Source organism: Acinonyx jubatus, chromosome C2 (assembly GCF_027475565.1).
Source record: "Acinonyx jubatus isolate Ajub_Pintada_27869175 chromosome C2, VMU_Ajub_asm_v1.0, whole genome shotgun sequence".
Lineage (NCBI taxonomy): Eukaryota > Metazoa > Chordata > Mammalia > Carnivora > Felidae > Acinonyx > Acinonyx jubatus.
Genome location: NC_069384.1, coordinates 70,824,876 through 70,846,409, shown reverse-complemented (window position 1 = coordinate 70,846,409; position 21,534 = coordinate 70,824,876). Strand labels below are relative to the sequence as shown.

General features: G+C 43.9%; 1 protein-coding gene across 1 annotated transcript; it reads left to right on the top strand.

Annotated features, from left to right (window-relative positions):
* The first annotated feature begins 5,918 nt into the window (after window positions 1-5,918).
* Window positions 5,919-18,174, top strand: TM4SF19 (transmembrane 4 L six family member 19). Its single transcript, XM_015085759.3, has 5 exons — window positions 5,919-6,393; window positions 13,457-13,658; window positions 14,197-14,274; window positions 16,618-16,787; window positions 17,043-18,174. Exons 2-5 carry the CDS (start codon window positions 13,458-13,460, stop codon window positions 17,221-17,223), a joined length of 630 nt encoding a protein of 209 aa, XP_014941245.1. The 5' UTR covers window positions 5,919-6,393; window position 13,457; the 3' UTR covers window positions 17,224-18,174.
* Window positions 18,175-21,534: the final 3,360 nt, after the last annotated feature.

The following is a 21,534-nucleotide window of genomic DNA, read 5'->3' as shown; positions in this document are numbered from 1 at the left end:
CTAAGACTCCATGGAACTTCCACTTGCTCTAAAACCAGGGAAATCTTAGATAACTGGGTGTGATGTATCTATAGATACACATAGTCTATAGGTAAATAATTTCCAAAATGGGGGTCTTTCAGTTGGTGATCCTCTGGTTTTGGCTGTACCAAATTGTGAATATTGCTGTGTTGTACCCAGTTGCTTTATATTGGTACTGCAACTTGAACGGGGCGGGTGGGGTGGGACATTTGGGGTGGGGGCGGGAGGGGAGTGGGGCGATCAGTCTTTTGAAGACATCAGCTCACTGTGCTGAGAGAGGGACCAAACTCAAGGAAACCTCTGATCTATAAATTCAACTGCTGCATTTTTTTATAAATACATGTAAATGTCCTGTTGTAATATTTGATCTTGGAAATAAAATCAAAAACTTTTCAGTATTAGTTTTTTGTTACTGTTTTTGTGAGAGACGACTCTCTCTAGATTTAATTAATATCATTCAGGATTCAAAAGCTTGCCCTCATATTCTCATGTTTAGGATCCTGAAGTATTTATTGACAGAGGTTAGTTCATAGTCTCATTGTCAAGGATAATGTTTGCTAGCTTCTCTTTTAATAGTATGTCAAAACTTTATGGTAAGTGCTGTATAAATGTTAGTAAAATTGTCATGAAATCTTTGGGTGAGCTAGCATTTTGGGAAAGTAGGATCCTATAACTCGATATTTGGGCAATTCAGGCCTGTAATCTTTCAGACCAGGAATAGTGATTAAGGACTCAGTTTAAACAAGTAAAGGAAAAACAATTACTAAATTAATGGGAGAAAAGCCAGGAGATATGATTGTATTATATCATAGAAATTGAGGTCACTGCCTAGCTCATGGTAACCCCAGAAACCAGTTTGTGCTATGCCTCTTGCCCTTTTTTTTTTTTTTCTTTAACATTATTGACAGACAGACATAGAGCGTGAGCAGGGGAGGGGCAGAGAGAGAGGGAGACAGAATCTGAAGTAGGCTCCAGGCTCTGAGCTGGCAGCACAGAACCTGACTCGGGGCTCGAACTCACCAACTGCAAGATCATGACCTGAGCTGAAGTTAGTCGCTTAACCAGCTGAGCCACCCAGGTGCCCCTGCCTCTTGCTCTTAAGGAACTATTCCTCATCCCCACACTTCAGCAACCTATCCTGATGGGACTTGCCATCTTCCAAGACTAGGTCTCCCTGGCCACATGGGTCAGCCAAGGGTTGGACCTAAATATTAAATTGGACTGAGAGGGGGTCTCTCCCATTCCTCCAGCCACAGGATACTTATTCTTAACTGACCTCACTATGTGCCAAATAATAGAAATATGGGGATGAGTACAACAAGCACAGCCCTGTCCTCAAGGAACGTATTTTCAATGAATACAGACAATACACAAATTTAAAGACAAAGGTTTGATTCGAATACTGTGAAAAAAATAGAAAAGCAGATAGAGAATTCTGCTTTAAATAAGATGTTGGGGAGTTAACATTTAGGCTGGGACCCAAAGGATGCAGCGAAAGTGGCCATGCCAAGAGTAGGAGCGGAACCTCCAAGCAGAACAACAACTTGAAGAGCTGGGGGACAGGATGTACTTGAGGTATCGAGAGAAGGCAAATGGGTCTGGTGTGTAGTGAGCAAAGGGAGTGGCCTAAAACGCGCAGGAGCCAGGTCATATAAGGCCTTAGTAGGCCCTGGTAAGGAGCCCAGATCATGTTCCAGGTATAATGAGAAGACATTATCATGTGGACAGTGAGTTGGAAGAGAGCAAGAGCAGAGACTGTCGCAGTGATCAAACTGCAAAACAGAGGTCGCCTGGACCAAAGAGTGAGAGTGGAACTGGGAAGTAGTGTATAGATTAGAGATGCATCATGAAAGTAGAAATGGAAAGACTTCCTGTCGGATTAGATATGGAGGAACGAAGAAAAGCGAAATCAATCATGAGTTTCCGGCAGGGAGTAGGTAGCGGTGTCGTTACTGAGGCAGGAAGATGTGATCAGGCAGGTTTGGTCGGGGGAGAGATCATTTTGGACGTGTTCACTGTGATACTTCCAAGGGTAGGTGTAGTACAGGAAGTTGGACATGTGAGCGCGAAGCTTGGAGGAGAGGTGGACTGGAATTAGAGATCTGAAAAACCATCAGCATTACAGAGTTTATTAGTCCCATGAGAAAGAGTGAGGTCACCTAGGGACAAAGTTGAAGCAGAGGGTCCAGAATCCAGGTCTGGAGATCACCCAACAGAAAGAGGCCCAGTCGAGGGGATGCAGCCAGTGAGAGAAGAGAAACACCAGAGTGAGGTGTCAAAGGAGTGAAGAGCAAGAATTTCAAAAAGGCTCCAGAGGCCAACTAGGTCTAATTCTGTCTCAGGCTCAAGTAAAAAGGACAGGGAAGTGTTTATTAGATGCAAAAAGTCATTGAGGAGACCAAGAACAATCTCAGTGTGGTGTTGGAAACAGAAGCCTAATTGGAGTGGGTTGACGTTTGTAATATTTGTATACTAATGAAATAAAAAGAAAAACAATACTTCCTCTTCAGTGGACTGGTATGAATGGCAATTCTTTCAACATCTATCTTCCTTTTTTTCTCTCTCCAATTAAGGGAATGTGCTCTCCTGTTTAGTCAGCTGTCGGTTGAGATCGGAGCCCACCCACAAGGAAGCTGATAGTCTGTCACTTTTATTTGGGGAAGACTGGCCTGATGGTCATCATCTTTTCCCCTTCCCTCTGCCAGTGAATTCCATGCTCTCAGCTTCCTCTATTCCTTGCTCAGACCCCACCTCCAGACCCCCCAGTATCCCTCAGAATGGAACATCTGTCTCTGCTGTTCTCCTAAGCCTTTCAGTCTTGGTTTATGGCGTTAGGCAAATTATTTTCCCACCCAAGCCCCGTTCTTAATGTGTGCCTTTCCTAGACTCCCATCTGCTTCTCCCTAGAAATGTCACCACCAAAGTGGTAACTAGTAGGTGTGTCTCCAGTGGAGCCAAATTCTAAGGTTATTAACACATCGGTAAAAAGGTAATGCTGTAGTTCTTTTGTGGCAGTGTCCAGACCTCCGTTACCATAGAGGCTTCCTACAGGGACGTGAAGAATTGAACTAAAGCTGGCCTTACTAAGTAAAACTGTTGCAAGTATGCCGTTTCTAAAAGACTACTCATTGAAGTGTGACACATTTACCCTAAGGAACAAAAACCTACAGCTGCTATCATAAGCCCCAAAGAAGTCTGGTACTTTCTTTCAAGGGTTAAAGCCAAATTCCATCACTTCCCTTTGCTCCACAAGCACCATTTTAATGATACCCATATGAGAGTGTCAGCTGTTAGATAAGCCATTGAGTTGGGAACAGAGACCCCTTCTAAAAATCTGAGCGAGATCTGGCAGTTAGCCATCAGATCACTCTAATGGCCCAAGTAACAGGTTTCTAACAGATAATGCATATAAAATCCTTTTGCTAAGCTGAGATCCAAGAACAGCGGGAGGGGACTAACTCATTCTAGGCATCTCACATTTTATTTAATGTTCAAAATAAACTTACAAGGTAGGCATCGTTTCATAAATGAAAAACTGAGGCCCAGATTATTACTGGGGCTCTGTAAACCACTCAAGTTCACATAGCTAATAGGTATTTGTGACAGGAATTGAGACCCAGGTCCCTTAGGTGCCAAAGCACCACAGTACTGCCTCTAAGAAGAAATACTTTAAGATGGTTGGAATCTGGGTTGGGGGCAAAAAAAAAAAAAAAAAAAAAAAAAACTCAAGCATGAAGTGTGTGGAATTGTGTAGAGCGTACAGTCAGATAACAGGATCATTTCCCCAATCTCATTCACTGTTAACTCTGAGCAAGTCAAATTCCTCTGCTCTAGAATCTCTTCATCTGCATAATAAAGCTAACCTAACATGTATTTTATTTGCTGTAAGTCTGTTGTAAAGATCTAATGAGATAGTTTGTACATGTGTTGTATAAGGTGAATAAATGTTTCTTCTTACTATAAAGCTTTGTGAATACTCAGCCTAGTATCTTTTATCAAAATTCAGTTCTCTGGAAAGACACAAGAATTCATTTAGGTTCTAAATGGTTCCCTTTTGCAGTGAAAATGAAAACTGGTTCTATTTAATGAACTTTCCAATAGTTATTTACCAGCTTGTCTTCAGGCACATGTACATCTGCATACATAGAAAGCAGCTCGTATGTAGTTTTAAAAAAATGTAATAGTCTGTTATAATTATCCCTTCTCATATACATGCATCAACGGTTTTCTCAGGATTATTTGTTTTCATCATTAGAAGTAAAATCTGTGCACAGAGACTGTGTGTTACTTGGTCTGGTGGATGAATTAATTCATTAACCAAGTGATTCCTGAACTCCTACCAAGTTCTAGGCTCTATGGTAGGTTCTGGGTATACAGAACAGAGTAAGATACAGCCTCTGCCCTCAGGGATCTCACAGTTGTGGGAGAAGAGGCATAAAAACAGCACAGGTAAATCAAACGCTGTTGGAAGTGGGCAACAAAAAGCAGTGACCGTAAAGGAAAAGATTGATAAATGGGACTTAATTAAAATCAAGAACTTCTCTTCATCAAAAGGTGTCATCATTAGCAGAAAAGCAAACCACAGACGAGAGGAAACATTCATAATACATACATCTGACAAAGGTGTCATGTCTGGAGTTATAAAGAACTCCCACAAATTAGTAAGAAAGAACCAATAAAAACTGAGCAAATGACTTGAGCAGGCACTTCTCAAAAAAGGAATTCCAAATGGCCGGGTAAGTGTATAAAAAGTGCTTACTCATCAAGAAAATTCAAATTAAAACCACAATGAGAAACTACTAAACCACTGGAATGCCTAAAATTAAAAATGTTGGTGAGAATGGGAAGTAACTGGAACTCACACACTGTTGCTGGGAGGTGCAAACTGGCAGGACCACTTTGGGCTACTAACAATATCATTTACTAGAATTAAATATCCACCTACCCTATGACCCAGCAATCCCCCTCCTAGGTATATTCCCTAGAAAAATTAGTGCATAGGTTTTCCAAAAGACATGTATAAGAATATTTATAGTGGCATTATCTATAATAGGTAAAAATTGGAAATAATTTAAATGTCCATCAACAAGTAGAACAAATTGTAACATAATTCCATATAATGGAATAATAAAAAAGAATGAATTATATGAAAGATGAATCTTATATATACAATATTGTGTGAAGAAAACCAGACACAAAAAAGTGCACACTATATGATTCCATTTATATGAAATTCAAAGATAGCCAAAAGCTAATTGGTGATAAAAGCCAAAATAAATACACTGGGGATAGGGATAATGATGAGAGGGGACATACTAGAATCTTCTGGAGATTTTGGCGATGTCCCGTATCTTGATTTGTAATGACCCAGTTACCCTGGGTACACATGTACAAATTCATTAAGTTTTATAATTAAGATTTGTGGGAGTGCCTGGCCGGCTCAGTTGGTGGAACATGTGACTCTTGATCTTGGGGGTGTAAGTCTGAGCCCCCAGATTGGGTGTAGAGATTATTTTAAAAAGATCTTTTAAAAAATAAAAGTGTGGCATATTTTATTGTGTGTATAGAACACCTCAGTTTAAAAAATAATAAAGTACAGTGAGAACATAGAGAAAGAAGTGCCTAACTCTGAGTGAAGAAATCGGGGAAGACTTCCCTGGGGATGATTGAACTGAATCTTGAATAGGAGAGTGTCAGAAGGGGGTGAGAGATCTCCCATGCAGAGAGCACCACAAAATGCTCAGCACTCTCGTGTGACTGCTACAAGATGATGGTGGCCTGGGGCTTGAACAAGAAAGTTAGGAGGCTAGTAAAGGAACCATGCAACATATCCAGTCAGCAAAGTAAGGAGGGTGATAAGGAAAACATGGTGGCTGCTCTGTCCAGTGCTGGTTTTCCAAAGAGCCCCAATTCTGCAATGAGTGAAAGATAAGGGCTGCTAGTATGTGAAAAAGTATTGCTGCTTGAGCAAGACGGGAGGATAAGGTATTTCTCACGGGTTCTTGTCTGACTCATTGAGACACTTTAGCTCACGAGGCCATGGCTCCTGGTTCCTTCCTTAAGGTCACATGAGAATGAGTAGAGGGTGGGTCATCAGGAGAGGGCTCACCAAGAAGAGAAAACTCCTTCAATGGAGGCCTGTGGGCAGTGGTGTGGGGGCGCATGCACACTCACAGACTCGCTTGCCTGGGTGACCTCTCCATATATACAGAGCCACCCTGCCCTCTTGGAGGGTCCTGAAACGGGAGCCTCTGGCCTGCCCTGCAGGAGTCACAGTCCCAGCCGGGGCTGTGGGAGCACAGGCCTACGTTGAAGACAGAGCCCTTCTCCAGCTTCTTTGTCTCCCATCCTGATTCTTGCCACTGGATGCAGGTAAGCACAGATGAAAGGGCTCAGTGAGGAGATAGCCAGGGAACAGTATGGCCTAACAGTTAAGGGCACAAACTTCCAACTCGAATGAGACCTGGCTCTGCCACAGAGCAGCTGTGTGGCTTCAGACAATTCACGTCACTTCTCTTTGCCTCGGTTTGTCAACTTTGGGCTTCTCCACATGCTTAGAATACTTTTCCTCGCCAACTTTGCCTGCCTAATGCCTCGTTGTCTGTGAAGTCTTAGCTTGGTCAGCACTTCCTCCAGAAGGTGTTACCTCACTTCTGCAGGACAAGATTAGGCGGTCCCTGGTGTGCTTCCATTACACCTTTGGTTGGACGCCTCTGCTCAGCACCTGTTTATTGCCCTGTCATTGTTCCCATTCGGCTTTAAGCTCCTCAAGAGAAGAGACCGTCTCTGATTCGCCGTGGTATCTCCAGCTCCTAGCATCGTGACTGCCAGAAAGCAGTCACTTACACTTAATAAATATTGACTGCTGAAGGAATGAAAGAAAAGGCTGTCGGGGTGATGAGTGAGGTAGATAGACACACAGAGAATATGCAGTCTTTTCCTTCATATGACTTAGCGGATCACTTCTATTGTTGCCTAGACATCTGGCCAGTGATTTGTTTACCCGGCCAGGATCACAGGTTAAAACAGGGCCTGCCCGGGGCGCCCGGGTGGCTCAGTCGGTTAAGCGGCCGACTCCGGCTCAGGTCATGATCTCGCGGTCCGTGAGTTCGAGCCCCGCGTCGGGCTCTGTGCTGACAGCTCAGAGCCTGGAGCCTGTTTCAGATTCTGTGTCTCCCTCTCTCTGACCCTCCCCCATTCATGCTCTGTCTCTCTCTGTCTCAAAAATAAATAAACGTTAAAAATAAATAAATAAATAAATAAATAAATAAATAAAAATAAAACAGGGCCTGCCGAAAGCCTGGTTTTAAGGTTTCACTTTATGAACCTGCTTCTCTCTTCAGAGATCAAATTGGCCAAACTCTTTGCTAATTTCTGGCTCAGAGTTGTGGAAATGTTTCTCAGAATGTTGTGATTTCTTGGGGAACAGAGTCAGGGAGAAGGAGTGAAATTGAAACTAATCTGAATTAGTTGAGGCAGCCCAGCAAATGCTTTTTTAGAAGATTAGTGGACGGCCAGGATTCTCTGAATTCCACTCATCCCAAAGGCCGTGCTCAACTTCTTAATTTTCCCTCTGCGTGTTTATATTATTTTAGTTTCCTTTACAAACCTCTTTCCTGATAGAAATATTTCCACAGAAGGGATCGTCCGGGCGGGAGGGGGGTGGTTATCTAAGTCTAGACAGGCCTTAGTCACAGGTGGATTCAAAGGTGGCCCAACCAATTCCTGAACAAAACCTCCTCCCAGCCCGTGGTCTACAGCGCATGCTTGAAAGTCCAACCACACACTGGTCCTTACTTGGGCCCTTGACAAGATGTCAGTTCTCTGGGAGGGGGTGCGGGTTAAAGTTACTTGCTAACGCCCCTGAGGGGTTAATTCGAGCCAACACGGACACACTGAGAGCCCTGCACTCAATGACCGAACAGTCCGGGAGGGAGGCTGCGCAGACACGCACTTACATCCTGAAGGTTGGTGGCCAGACTGTGGGGAGAACTGTTTTCCTACCGGTGCCCTGTCTCCCGACAGCAGGGCCAGCTCATCACCCTAAAGGCCCGAGGCTGCAGCAGCAAGTACTTCAGGAAAAGAGGCCTCCTGCAGTGGGCCCGCTGGGAGAGGGCAGGGGGAAGAAACCACAGCATCCCTCCTGATCCCCGGTCCCCACTTCCCTCCAGCTTCCTCCCATCCCTGGGTTAAGGGTCACTGTTCCCCCATACGCTACCTCCAACTCCCTCTCCCCTCCCTGGAGGCCTGAACTTACTTTCATCCAGGGGCAAGTTCTTTATTCACTGTGAGAAAAATGGCTTAAGGAGCAAATACCCTGGGGCAAGGGCACACAATGAGACAACTCTCCACCCTAAACACTAGCCCCTGCAGCTGGAAGTTCTCCCTTGGGAAGAGTTGCAAGAGGCAAGCTTGGGCTCTGAGATTAGGGGAAGCAAAGGTCCCTAGGGGCTGCAGGGGTTGGGGAATGATGGGAAGGGCACAGGAACATAACCCCCAATGCAAAGGCCTGCTCAGCGCTGTGTCTGGCACCAAACTCTTTACCATGAGCTGCAGCCGGGCAAATACAAAATGCTGGGCCAATCAAGTTTTTGTTTTTAAGAACTGACTTTGTAAGTTGTAAAACTGTTTTTTTCTTTTAATGTTTATTTTTGAGAGAGAGACAGAGTACAAGTGGGAGAGGGGCAGAGAGAGGGAGACACAGAATCCAAGGCCGACTCCAGGCTGTCAGTGCAGAGCCGGGCTTGAACCCACGAACCGTGAGATCATGACCTGAGCCAAAGTCCAAATGCTTAACCGACTGAGTGACCCAGGCACTTCACAAAGCTGTTTTTGAAAAGGTATGATAGGGGTGCCTGGGTTGCTCAGCTGGTTAAGTGCCTGACTCTTGGGTTTGGCTCAGGTCACGATCCCGTGGTTTGTGAATTCAAGCCCTACACTGGGCTCTGTGCTGACAGTGCAGAGCCTGCTTGGGATTCTCTCTCCCCTCTCTCTCTGCCCCTACGCTGCGTGCGTGCTCTCTCTCTTTCAAAATAAACTTAAAAAAAAAATTTTTTTTTAAAAAGGTATGACAAAAAATGTAGGATAGTCTTTCCTAGGAAGGAATCTAGAAAAAGGGTAGGATCAATAGGCACACATAGGGCTTCAATAATATTAGTGGTAGCGACCCGTTTTGTAAGCTGGTTGTATTTATACGGATGTTGCTTAGCTTTTCCATAGAACTTATAAGTATATACATTGTGTTTAATGTTTTAAACTCTGAGATATTTTATTATGTATGTATATGTATGTATGTGTGTCAAAGAGAGAAGCGGGTCCCTGATTCACACATATTTTCTGATTATGTGCAAAGTAATGTGTTAGGAGGGGAGTGTCAAGAGCCTCACGGTGACATGGACTCAGCTAAATTGCAAAGCAGCACAGGCAACTTCTTCGGAATGTCAAAGCACTGATATTTTTCAGATCCGCATTGACAGGAGTCTACCAAATCTCACTAGCCTTATTCTAATTCACATTTAGAAAAACAACAAGAAGCGCATGTATCAGTGAAAATGTAAAAAGGAGAAACGGCTATAAGTAAAGGTGCCTAGGTGGCATTTTTCACCTTATCTAGTTGAGACATGTAATTTTTCAAGTTCATTGTTACATAATTAAAAAAACAATAACCTCGTATTTTATTGCCTGGTAGAGGTACTCAGTTGAATGGATATACCACAATTTATTTATTCACCTATTGATGAACATTTGAGTTATTTCTCATTTTCAGTTAATTTTTTTTATTATGGTAACATGTATATATCATAACATTTATTACTTTAAACACTTTAAAGTGCACAATGCAGTGGCATCTATTGCATTCAAAATATTGGGTAACCATTACCTCTATCTATTTCTAGAATTCTTTCATCACCCCAAACAGAAACTCTGTAACCATTAAACAATAACTCCGCATTCCTCCACCCTCAGTCTCTGGTAGCCGCTAATCTACTTCTGTCTCTCTGAATTTGCCTACTCTGGATATTTCATGTAAGTGAAATAATACAATATTTATCCTTCAGTGTCTGGCTTATTTCATTTAGCATAATGTTTTCAAGTTTCATCCATGTTGTAGCATGCTTCAGAACTTCTTTCCTTTTCGTGGCTGTATAATATTCCATTATATGCACATGCCACATTTTGTTTATCCATTCATCTGTTGGTGGACACTTAAGTTGTTCCCATTTTTCTAACTTGTCGTTGTTATGAATAAAGCTGCTATGGACATTCAAGTCCTAATCTTTGTGTGGACGTGTACTTTCATTTCTCTTGGATAAACATGTAGAAGTGGAATTACTTGATCATTTGGTAAGTTAAATGTTTAACTTTATAAGAAACTGCCAAGCTAATTTACAAAGTGGTCTGGTGGGGTGGGGGGGTGGGGGGGGAGGCGCTGGGTGGCTGAGTCAGTTAAGTGACTGACTCTTGATTTTGGCTCAGGTCATGATCTCTTGGTTCTGAGTTTGAGCCCTGCATCGGGCTCTATGCTGACAGTGCGGAACCTGTTTGGTATTCTGTCTCCCTCTATCTCTGCCCCTCCCCCACTTGTGTGTTTTCTCTCTCTCTCTTTCTGTCTCTCTCTCTCTCATATAAATAAGTAGGCTTAAAAACAAACAAAATAAAATACAAAGTGGTTTGTACCATTTGCATTCTCACCAGCTACATATGAATGTTCTGGTTGCTCCACATCCCCCCCAATACTTGGTGTAGTCCAACCTTTTAACGGAAGCAATTCTGCTTGGTCTGCAGTAGGATCTTATTTTAGTTTTAATTTGTGTTTCCTTATGTTAATGATGTTCAGCATCTTTTCTTGTTCTTAGCTGTCATCCATACATCTTCTTCTGTGAGATGGAATGAAATATCTGTTTAAATCCTTTTGCCATTTTCTAAATCAACCTGTCTCATTATTATAGAGATGTAAGAGTTCTTCATATAATCTAGTTACAGTGTGTTATCAGATGTGTATGCACTCGTATTCACATACACACTTACAAAATTTATGTTGTGAATATTTTCTGCCAGTCCGTGGTTTGCTTCTTTATTTTCTTCATGGTGTCTTTTGTAGAACAAATTAATTTTGAAGTAGTTTAACTTCTCATTTTTATGGGTTGTACTTTTTGTGTTTTATCTAATAAGTCTTTTTCTAACTCAAGTCCCAATGTTTTCTCCTTTGTTTTCTTCTAAAATTTTAGTAAGTTTAAGCCTATGGTTCATTTCTAACTATTAAATATGGTTTACAGTAATAGTCATGGTATATATATATATATATCATATATATATATGATATAATATAATATATATATTGTTTGCACATAGATTGTCACGGCACTGTTCGAGACTATCGTTTTCCCACTGAAATAATATCTTTTTCAAAAATCATTTGCTCATATCTGTGTATGTCTATTTCTGAATTCTCTAGTCTGTTCTAGTGGTCTGTATGTCTTTATGCACCAGCACTTTACTTTCTGTATCTTTACTGTAACTTTATAATGTCTTGAAATCACATGGTGTAAGTACTCCAACTTTGTTCTTTTTCAAAATTGTTTTGGCTAATCTAGGACCTTGGCATTTCCATCTACATTGAGATTCAGTTCGTTAATTTCTGCAACAAAATGTTGCTAGAATTTTGGCTGAGATTGCATTGAATCTACACATCAATTTTTTTTTAATTTTTTAATGTTTATTTAAAAAATCCATTATTTTTGAAAGACAGAGAGAGAGAGAAAGAGAGGGAGCAGGGGAGGAGCAGAGAGAGAGGGAGACACAGAATCCAAGGCAGGCTCCGGGCTCTGAGCTGTCAGCACAGAGCCCCAAGAACTGCGAGGTTATGAGCTGAAGTTGAATGCTTAACAGATTGAGCCACCCAAATGCCTCTACTAAACATCAATTTAGAGATAATTGACAGTTAATGAGAGTAAGTCTTTTGACCCATGGATGTTGTATATCTCTCCATTTATTTAGGTCTTTAATTTTTCTCGGGAATCTTTTGTTCTTTTTAGTGCACAGGTCTTCCACATATTTTGTTGAATTTATCCATAAGTATTTTCTATTTTATGCCATTATTTATCTTTAATCTTTTAAAGTTATTTATTTATTTTTGAGAGAGAGACAGGAGACAGAGAGAGTGAGGGAGGGAAGGGCAGAGAGAGAGAGGGAGAGAGAGAATCCCAAGCAGGCTCTGCACTATCAGCATGGAGCCTGATGTGGAGCTTGAACTCACAAACCGTGAGATCATGACTTGAGCCAAAATCACGGGTTGGATGCTTAACTGACTGAGCCCCCAGGTGCCCCTATTTTATGCTATTTAAATGATATTGTTTAATTTTTTCAATTTGTCATTGCTTGTGTATAGAAATACAACAAAATCTTTGTATATTAATTTTTTCAATTAAAAAAATTTTTTTAATGTTTATTTTTGAGACAGCCCGTGCAAGTGGGAGAGGGGCAGAAGAGAGTGGGACAGAGGTTCCATAGCAGGCTCTTTGCTGACAGCAGAGAGCCTGATGGGGGCTTGAACTCACAAACCATGAGATCATGACCTGAGCCAAAGTCAGATGCTTAACAGACTGAGCCACCCAGGCACCCCTGTGTATTAAGTTCTTATCCTGTGACTTGCTAAACTCACTTACTAGTTCTAGTAACTTTTTGATAGATTCTTTTGGATTTTCTTTTTTTTTTTTAATTTTTTAAAATATTTATTTATTTTTGAGAGAGACAGAGACAGAGCTTGAACAGGGGAGGGGCAGAGAGAGAGAGAGAGGAGACACAGAATCCGAAGCAGACTCCAGGCTCCGAGCTGTCAGCACAGAGCCTGATGTGGAGATGCAGGGCTCAAACCTACAGACAATGAGATCATGACCCGAGCCGAAGTCGGGCACCCAACTGACTGAGCCACCCAGGCTCCCCGATTCTTTTGGATTTTCTATATAGATAATCATGTTACCTTACTTCTTTCTTTCCTATCCGTATGGCTTTTGCTTTTTATTTTCTTATTGCACTGGATAGCACTTCCTGCACAATAATGAATGGAAGTGGTAAGAGTAGACATCTTTAAAATGGCATTTTTTAAAGAGAGAGGGTGACACCTTTAAACATTTTTTTCTGTATCAAATAGAAATAATCACTAGCTGTAACAGAGGTACAGCAAAACATGAGGGGATGAGGAGTGTGTGCATGTGAGTGGGGGTTGGCAGAAAATGGAGCAATTAAATCCTACCCATTGGGGCATATTTATAAAAGGCAGCGTTTCAAAGCAGGTTCCTTGGCTCTTCTTGATCTGTACCCCGGGAGGTCATAGTATCTGTAGTCTGTCTCCCCCACCCCACCCTTGCTATGAGTGTTCTCCTTCCTGATGCTCCCAGCAGCAGAGCCACCATGACCCTCCGTCCATTGGTTCCAGGATGCTGTCCTCTCCTGGTGTGATGGCATGCTCACGGACCTGCTCCCGCATCCTGGGGCTGAGCCTCGGGACCACTGCCCTGTTTGCTGCTGGAGCCAACACAGTGCTCCTCTTTCCTAACTGGGATGTGAGCTACCTGTTGAGAGGCCTCATTGGCAAGCAAGCCATGCTGGGCTCTGGGCTCTGGGGAGGAGGCCTCATGGTAAGTGTTCTGAGTTCCCCAGGCGTGACTTTGCCAGACACGCCTTGGGGTGGAACAGGGAGGTGGTAGGGGAGTCATGTTTTGGTTCCTTGCAAGAATGCTTGATCTTGGGGGTGCCTGGCTGTCTCAACGGGTAGAGCATGTGCCATCTTGATCTCAGGGTGAGTTCGAGACCCATGTTGGGTGATTTACTCAAAAATAAAATCTTAAAGAAAAAAAAAAAAGAATGCTTGACCTAGCAAGCTGGTCTCAGTTGTGTATCAGTTCCGAGGAATAGGAGACTCTAGGAAGACTTGTCAAGTCTTGTGGCTGAACTTTGGCTCGGGACTAGCAGGCCAGGGGTAAACGTTGCCGGCCAGAGAGGCAGATCAGGCTAGTCACCCAACTGGGTCCTGATAGTCAAAGCCAAACCCTCTGGGAAAGATAGGATAATCAAGTCCATGTGAGGTGCCCAGCCAATCTATTTCAACAGCCACAGGTGGCAGCTAGAAATGTCAATTACCCAATCTCTTTTTACCTTTCTTCTCTCCTCTCCCAGGTACTCATTGCAGCTACCCTCATCTCCTTGACGGGCTGGAGATATGGCTGCTTCAGTGAAAGTGGGCCCTGTCAAAGTGTAAGCACCAGATTCTACTCTTCTCACACCTAGAATATCCCTACATTCTGTCACTCTACAGGCAGAGTGGTAAAGAGGCGATGTCAGTCTTGGGGCTTGAAGTCAGGTGCTTACTGTATCCCTTAATAATCCTAAGCTATCGGGCAACTTCCTTAACCTTTCTGAGACTCAGGTGCTCCTCTGTAAAATGGGAGTGAACAGGATCAAGTCAACAGAGTAGGTGTTTAATGAGCCAGAAATGTCTATAAACATGTAGGAACTGTTACTGTTATTTTTAGCCTATTGAACAATATGGACACGATTTAAGTGCACTGCAATCATGTGTCTGATAGAAAATTTCCTGGCTATTTTGTGTAACTTTTCTTAGAGTTGGAAAAATTTCCAGAAATCATCTAATGACTAGATTCTAGTCTAACCCCTCCATTTTACAGATAATGAAACTGAGGCCCAGAATAAATCTGCACTTATTAATTACAGTGGCATTTCGGAAAAATCTCAGTACATACATAGTATAAGATATATTGCTTATTCAGTCTCAGACACATGAACTTGTGGCCTCCTTGCAGTAACTCTACAGCCTGCTTTGCTATCTGCGGCCCATGTACTGGGAATGCCTCTGATTCAGAATTATATGCTAAAGAATTAAATATCAACACCCACGCATTTCATTCACAATCTGTTCTCAGTCTCTCCTGGTTTTCCCCTAGGCGAGTGGGTAGCTCTCAGACTTAAGCCTGCATCAGAATCCCTCAAGGGTTTGTTAAAACCAAAACCAGGGGGGCACCTGGGTGCCTCAGTTGGTTAAGCGTCCGACTTCAGCTCAGGTCATGATCTCACGGTTTGTGAGTTCAAGCCCCATGTCGGGCTCCGTGCTCATAGCTCAGAGCCCGGAGCCTGTTTCAGATTCTGTGTTTCCTTCTCTCTTACTCTCCCCCATTCATGCTCTATCTCTCTCTGTCTCAAAAATCAATACACATTAAAAAAATTAAAAAAAAAAAGATTGTTGGGCCTCACCCCCAGATTTTCTGATTCAGAGTGGGGTGAAGCGGGAAATTGTGCATTTCTAACAAGTTTTCAGGTGATGTGATGCTGCCAGGACAGGGATCACATTTTGAGAACCACTGTCCTAGGCTTCCATCAGACTAGTTCACCTCGAATCTTTAACTTAGAGTCAAAACTGACCATGCGCCTTTCCCTGGCCCCTCCCAAGCTCCAAACTGGCTTGACATAAAATGACTCTGTGATTCTGTATAAAAGCTATATATATGTATATATGTATGTACATATATGTATATACATATGTATGTATATATATGTATATATACATGTATGTATGTATATACATATATATACATACATATATATTTTTTTTATTTAAAAATTTAAAATATGTACTCTTTGCAAGGGAGAAAATGACCTAGTATCCTGAGAAAGAAGCCAATTTAAAAGCAAGCTAGAGGGGCGCCTGGGTGGCGCAGTCAGTTAAGCGTCCGACTTCAGCCGGGTCACGATCTCGCGGTCCGTTCGCGATCCGTGAGTTCGAGCCCCGCGTCAGGCTCTGGGCTGATGGCTCGGAGCCTGGAGCCTGTTTCCGAGTCTGTGTCTCCCTCTCTCTCTGCCCCTCCCCCGTTCATGCTCTGTCTCTCTCTGTCCCAAAAAAAAAAAAAAAAAAAAAAAAAAAGTTGGAAAAAAAAAAAAGCAAGCTAGAATCCTGCCAACTCATTGTTATCTTTTAGGAGGGAAGTGAGTGGTACAAAGACTAGAAAAGTGCAGTGACAGCACTGGAGTGACTTCAGAGTTGACTGTCATTTCTCTCTGTCTCCCTCCCTCCTTTCTTTCTTCCCCTCCTTCCCTCTTTCCTCCCCTGCTTCCTTTCTTGCTTGATTTGAGAAAGTGAGGAATCAGGGATGGGAGTATGGAACCTTTGAGAACACAGCTTTCCCTTAGAAGAGTCAGAAGTGGGCATATGCAAAATGACAATCAAACCCTTCAACCCAGAGGCTGAATGGCTGCAGTCTGAGTATAAAAGCTTTTAATGCCAACCTGCTGAGAAGCTCTGCAGAGCCTGCTGGGTCAGGGAGACCCAGGTCCATGTGCTACTGCTTCCCCCTTCTCAGTGCTTTCTCTCCCTCCCTACCCCCCACACTTCCTGGCTCTACCACTGACCCCACATCAGTCACCTTTGCCTTGGGTATCCTTTAAAGGAGGTGCCAGGGGCAGAATTATCCCCATGTGATATGATGGGGGGAAGCTTGAGCACCAGAGAAGTTAGACTTGTCCCCATCACCCCACCACTTGGTCACCACCCCATCTCACCTTATGGCTTCTTCTCTCCCTCTACAGATGCTCACTGCTCTGCTGTCCAGTAGCCTGGCTTTTCTAGGAGCCTTGATTTGCTTTATCACTTCTGGTGTAGCCCTGAAAGATGGCCCTTTATGCATGTTCGATGCCTCATCCTTCAATCAGATGCAAGCTTGGAAATATGGTTACCCATTCAAAGACTTGCATAACAGGTAAATGGATGGAGTCTTTTCACAGAGGCAGAGAAAGATGACAGAAAGACACACAAACTCCTTTTGGTCACACATTCTAGCATCTCCTTTCTCTGGGAAGATGCGCAGAATTTTGCAGATGCAGCAACAATAGTTACCCTCAAAAGTCTAGTCCTTTGACCTTGGCTGGGGGAGGCACCAGGTTTCTATCGAGGTTGCTTATTTGGCTTTTATTTCTTTTTCCTCAAACCCTGGTCTCCTTATTTTTGGGGATAGGAATTATTTGTATGACCGTTCACTCTGGAACTCTGTCTGCCTGGAGCCTTCTAAAGCCGTCATCTGGCACGTGTCCTTCTTCTCCATCCTTCTGTGCGTCAGCCTCCTCCAGATTCTCCTGGTGGTCATTCATTTCATCAACAGCTTCTTGGGACTTTTCTGCAGCCTCTGTGAGAAGTGATAGGTAAATGCCCTTTCATGCGAGAGAGTTTTCCTCAGAAACTGTCTTGAATCCCTTCTGTAAGAAGTGGGTATGGATTGTAAACAAACTTCCTTTTTAGGTCTGCCTGTAACCATGATTCCTTGAGCATAGGCTGAATGATATTGGTGAATTTTGAATCACATTGTAAACTGCAAGTCATTATTATTGTGTAGGAACTTATGGTTCATAAAATGTCTTCCAGCCATGGCCTCATTTCAGCCTCTCAACAACCCTGTAAAATTGGTCGCAGGTCACAGATATAGCAGTTGAAGTTCCTAGAACATAACGGACTTGATGCCTAAAAGCTCTCACCTGGGTTCAGGTAAAGTTAGTACTTGAGCTCTTATCTTCTAAATTCAAGTTCACCAGTTGTTATGCACTGAACTGTGTGTCCCCAAAATTCATAGGTTGAAGCCCTCACCCCCCCATGTGACAATATTTGTAGATAGAACCTTTAAGAAGCTAATTAAGGTTAAATGAAGCCATAAAGGTAGGACCCTAATCCAGTAGGACTAGCATCTTTTTTTTTTCTAAATGCTTATTTATTTTTGAAAGAGGGAGAGAGACAGAGCGCAAGCAGGGGAGGGACAGAGAGAGGAAGACACAGAATCCGAAACAGGGTCCAGGCTCTGAGCGGTCAGCACAGAGCCTGATGTGGGGCTCAAACCGACGAACCGTGAGATCGTGACCTGAGTTGAAGTCATATGCTCAACCGACTGAGCCACGGAGGTGCCCAGGACTGGCATCTTTTTATAAGAGGAGGATGAGATTCCAAATCTCTCTCTCCACACAAGCACAGAAGAAAAGGCCATGTGAGGACACAGCCAGAAGGTGGCCATCTGCAAGCCAACAAGAGAGGCCTCAATAGAAACCAACCTTGTTGGTACCTTAATGTTGGACTTCCAGCCTCCAGAAAATAAATGTCTGTTGTTTGAGCCACTCAATCTGTAGTGTTTTCTTATGGCAGCCTGAGCGGATTAATCCACCAGTGTTCTTTCCATTCGTGTTCAGTGCAGTTCAATAAGTGGTATACACTGAGTGTCCACTGTGTGGCTGGCTCTGCTGTGCACGCAGTGGATCCAAAGATGACCGAGACACGGCCCTTGACCTTGGACCCTGCCTTGTCCTTGAAGAGCTCATGGTCAGGTTAAGGGAACAAACACATCTCCCAGCAATTTAAATGTCATATGGTAAGGGCCATGTTAGAGGTCAACAGGACACAAAAAGAGCTCAGAGGCACAGCAAACCGCCAAGGAGAGGGTCTGTGAGAGATCAAGGAAGGCTTCCGTTGTGTCTGAGCTGATTCTTGAAATAGCCCGGCAAAGAGAGGAGAAAGGGATTCCCTAGCAGAGGAAACAGCATACGCCAAGGCGGGGGGGGGGGGGGGGGGGGGGACACAGGATAGAGCGTGTGGAGAACTGCGGAGCCATGGCTGTTTCTCACGCGGAACGAGGAAAGCAGAGGACTCCCCTCCCTCCCACCTCAGGATCTTGGTCAGGAGGTGGTGTCAGATGGTGAGCAGAGTCAGGAGTGGGATAAAGGAGATCTGGATGGGAAAGCCTGATGGGCAGGGAACAAGATGAAGCGGGCAGAAGCATTCTGGGAAGAAGATGGGTACTGGCAAGAGAAGAGGTGAGTGGACAGGTCCAGGGAATGAGTTTGAGAACCCCAGGCTCTGGAGCCACAGAGTGGACAAAGCCAGGAAGGGAGTATGTGGGTCCAGGGGCTGCTGTATCCCCTCCACAGCCCCCTGGGCCCCAGCTCTGTCCCGTCAGGGAGGAGCCACTGAAGCACCAGATGCCTCCAGGATACAGGAATTCTTCTGTCACCAGGGAGGAGAGGGAAGGGGAAAGGAGAGGAAAACAGGGGAGGGGAGGGGAAAGGGAGAAGAGGGAGTTCTGCATTCATTCTACCATGGGCTCCATAGCCCTCCACACCTGGTTGTTGGCCGCCCTCTGTGGGATTCCACAGGACACCTGCATTCCCTTCCTTCTCCCTCCATCCCAGGACTACCTCACCCTCAGAATGGGCTTGCACCCTGGGTTTTCCTCCTCAAATGAAAGCTACATCTGGCTCTTGGCTTGGCTTCCAACCAGGTTTTAGGCAGGAGGGCCTATGTTAATCTGTTCATCAGGACAGTGCTAACATTTTGTTAAGAAGAAAAGTTGTCGGTCCCTTGCTTTGTGAATGCCTTCTTGAATATCATCCCGGAAAGAAGAGGATGTTGCCTTGTTTACGATCCTGCTCAGAGAAAAGTGGGCCCATCTTGGGAATAAGTTGGCTGGCCTTCAGCTTTCTGTTGTAGCAACTGGCACTTTAGGTAGTAACAAGTAACAAGTTTAGCCCATTGCTCTCCTGTTCACCCTTTAGGGCAAGGCCTGGGTTTTATTCACTTTTGTATCTCCAGCCCCTAGCACAGATGGAATAATAAAATGTTTATTGAATTAAATTACACACCTAATCTTTTGTGTTTTTAGTTGGACTGGAGTAGGTAGGGTGAGAGAAATATAGCTGAAGAAATCATAAAAAGGGAGGAAAAGTTGGTGTACTAGGAGTATGATTTCTTTCTTTTTAAAAAAGAAATAATGTTGGGGCACCTGGGTGGCTCAGTCGGTTAAGCGTCCGACTCCAGCTCAGGACATGATCTCACGGTCCGTGAGTTCGAGCCCCGCGTCAGGCTCTGTGCTGACAGCTCAGAGCCTGGAGCCTGCTTTGGATTCTGTGTCTCCCTCTCTCTCTGCCCCTCCCCGGCTCATGCTCTGTCTCTGTCTCTGTCTCAAAAATAAATAAAACATTAAAAAATTTCTTTAAAAATTAATGTTTATTTATTATTTTGGGAGAGAGAGATTGAGACAGAGCCCAAGCTGGGGAGGGGCAGAGAGAGGGAGACACAGAATCTGAAGCAGGCTTCAGGCTCTGAGTGTCAGCACAGAGCCCGATGCAGGGCTCAAACCCACTAACCGTGAGATTATGACCCAAGCCAAAGTCAGATGCTTAACTTACTAAGCTACTCAGGTGCTCCTAGGGGTATGATTTCTTAAGGCTGGTGAAATAGTAAGGAGAAAAACACTCTCTGCCCCTTAGGAGACATTGAATTTCTGTGCAAGGCTAGTCTGTGGATGCATGACCCCAGCCAAAGATGGGGCTAGTGCTGCTGAATCAAGGGGCAGTTAAAGAGGGCATGGTTGAGGGCATGCACTGAGCTGCCTTGTGGCCCTTGCACAGACCCCAGTCTGCTGGTCAGTGCCAGGAGGAAGGTTCAGCAACCCTGCCAAATCATGAAAGGTCTTACTTGCAGCAAATGCTGGGGAGATGGTCCTAAGGAACCACTGAAAGATTTCAAGCAGAGCAGTGACAAAGGAAAGCCATTCTGGGGGCACTGTGAAGGGTGGACTGGGAAGGTGAAGTTCAGGGGAGTTTACCGGACTCGGGGAGACCAATCTAGGCTATACTATCAAGAAAACACATTGTAAACCAAAACTTGGAATAGTAAAATTAGTCTCTACTGGAGCTTGCAAAGGTATACTTTTATAGAAATACTCCCTTTGCATCTTATAGAAGGAAGTTCTGGAATTTGTTAATCCAACCAATAGGAAGCCTGGATGGATACTGGGGGAAATTCTTTTCTTAGTTTTTGAAGCTGGTAGAGGCCAAGATACTACAGTCTTCTACAACAGGACCAGAAACTGGTGCTCGTAAGCGGGGAATACACCTTAATGTCTACTCCTTTCTGAATTTTGCACGGAGAGTATGGTGTGGGTGAGGCTAGGGGAACTGTGAGTTGGCAGTTATGGAGTAGAGCAGGGCACTGCAAACTTTTTCTGTAAAGGGCCATATGGTTTCTGTTGCAACTGCTCAATTCGCTCAATACAGTGCAAAAGCGGCCACACATGTGCAAGCGAGCATAGCTACGTTACAACAGAACTTTACAGATACTGAAATGTTAAATTCACGTGTAGTTTTCACGCGTCACGAAACATTTTTTTGATTTTTTTTTGATCATTTAAAAATATAAAACCCGTTCACAAGTCTTGCATAATGAAATGAAGGTTGGCCTTGCCCACAGGCCACAGTGAGAATGCCCTTTTTTTAGAGCCCTGCCGCCCAATAGCCTTATATCCTTGGATCTCTATGAACCTCAGGTTCCGCGTCAATTCCCTAAAATTGTAGCGCGGTTAATAAACGCTGACAAACTTCGAAGCGCCCCCACAGGCTCCAACAGCCCTGCGCCAAAGTTAGGGTCGCCTTAGCTCAGCCGGTTTCCGCCCAGCAGCTGGTGCGCAGGCGCTG

What these genes read in the sequence shown, in the direction of transcription:
- TM4SF19 (XM_015085759.3), top strand. Translation starts at nt 13,458, where the DNA reads ATGCTGTCCTCTCCTGGTGTGATGGCATGCTCACGGACCTGCTCCCGC. An exon ending in TCTGGGGAGGAGGCCTCATG is followed by an intron (nt 13,659 to 14,196) that starts GTAAGTGTTCTG and finishes CTCCTCTCCCAG; the next exon opens with GTACTCATTGCAGCTACCCT. An exon ending in TTCAAAGACTTGCATAACAG is followed by an intron (nt 16,788 to 17,042) that starts GTAAATGGATGG and finishes TTTTGGGGATAG; the next exon opens with GAATTATTTGTATGACCGTT.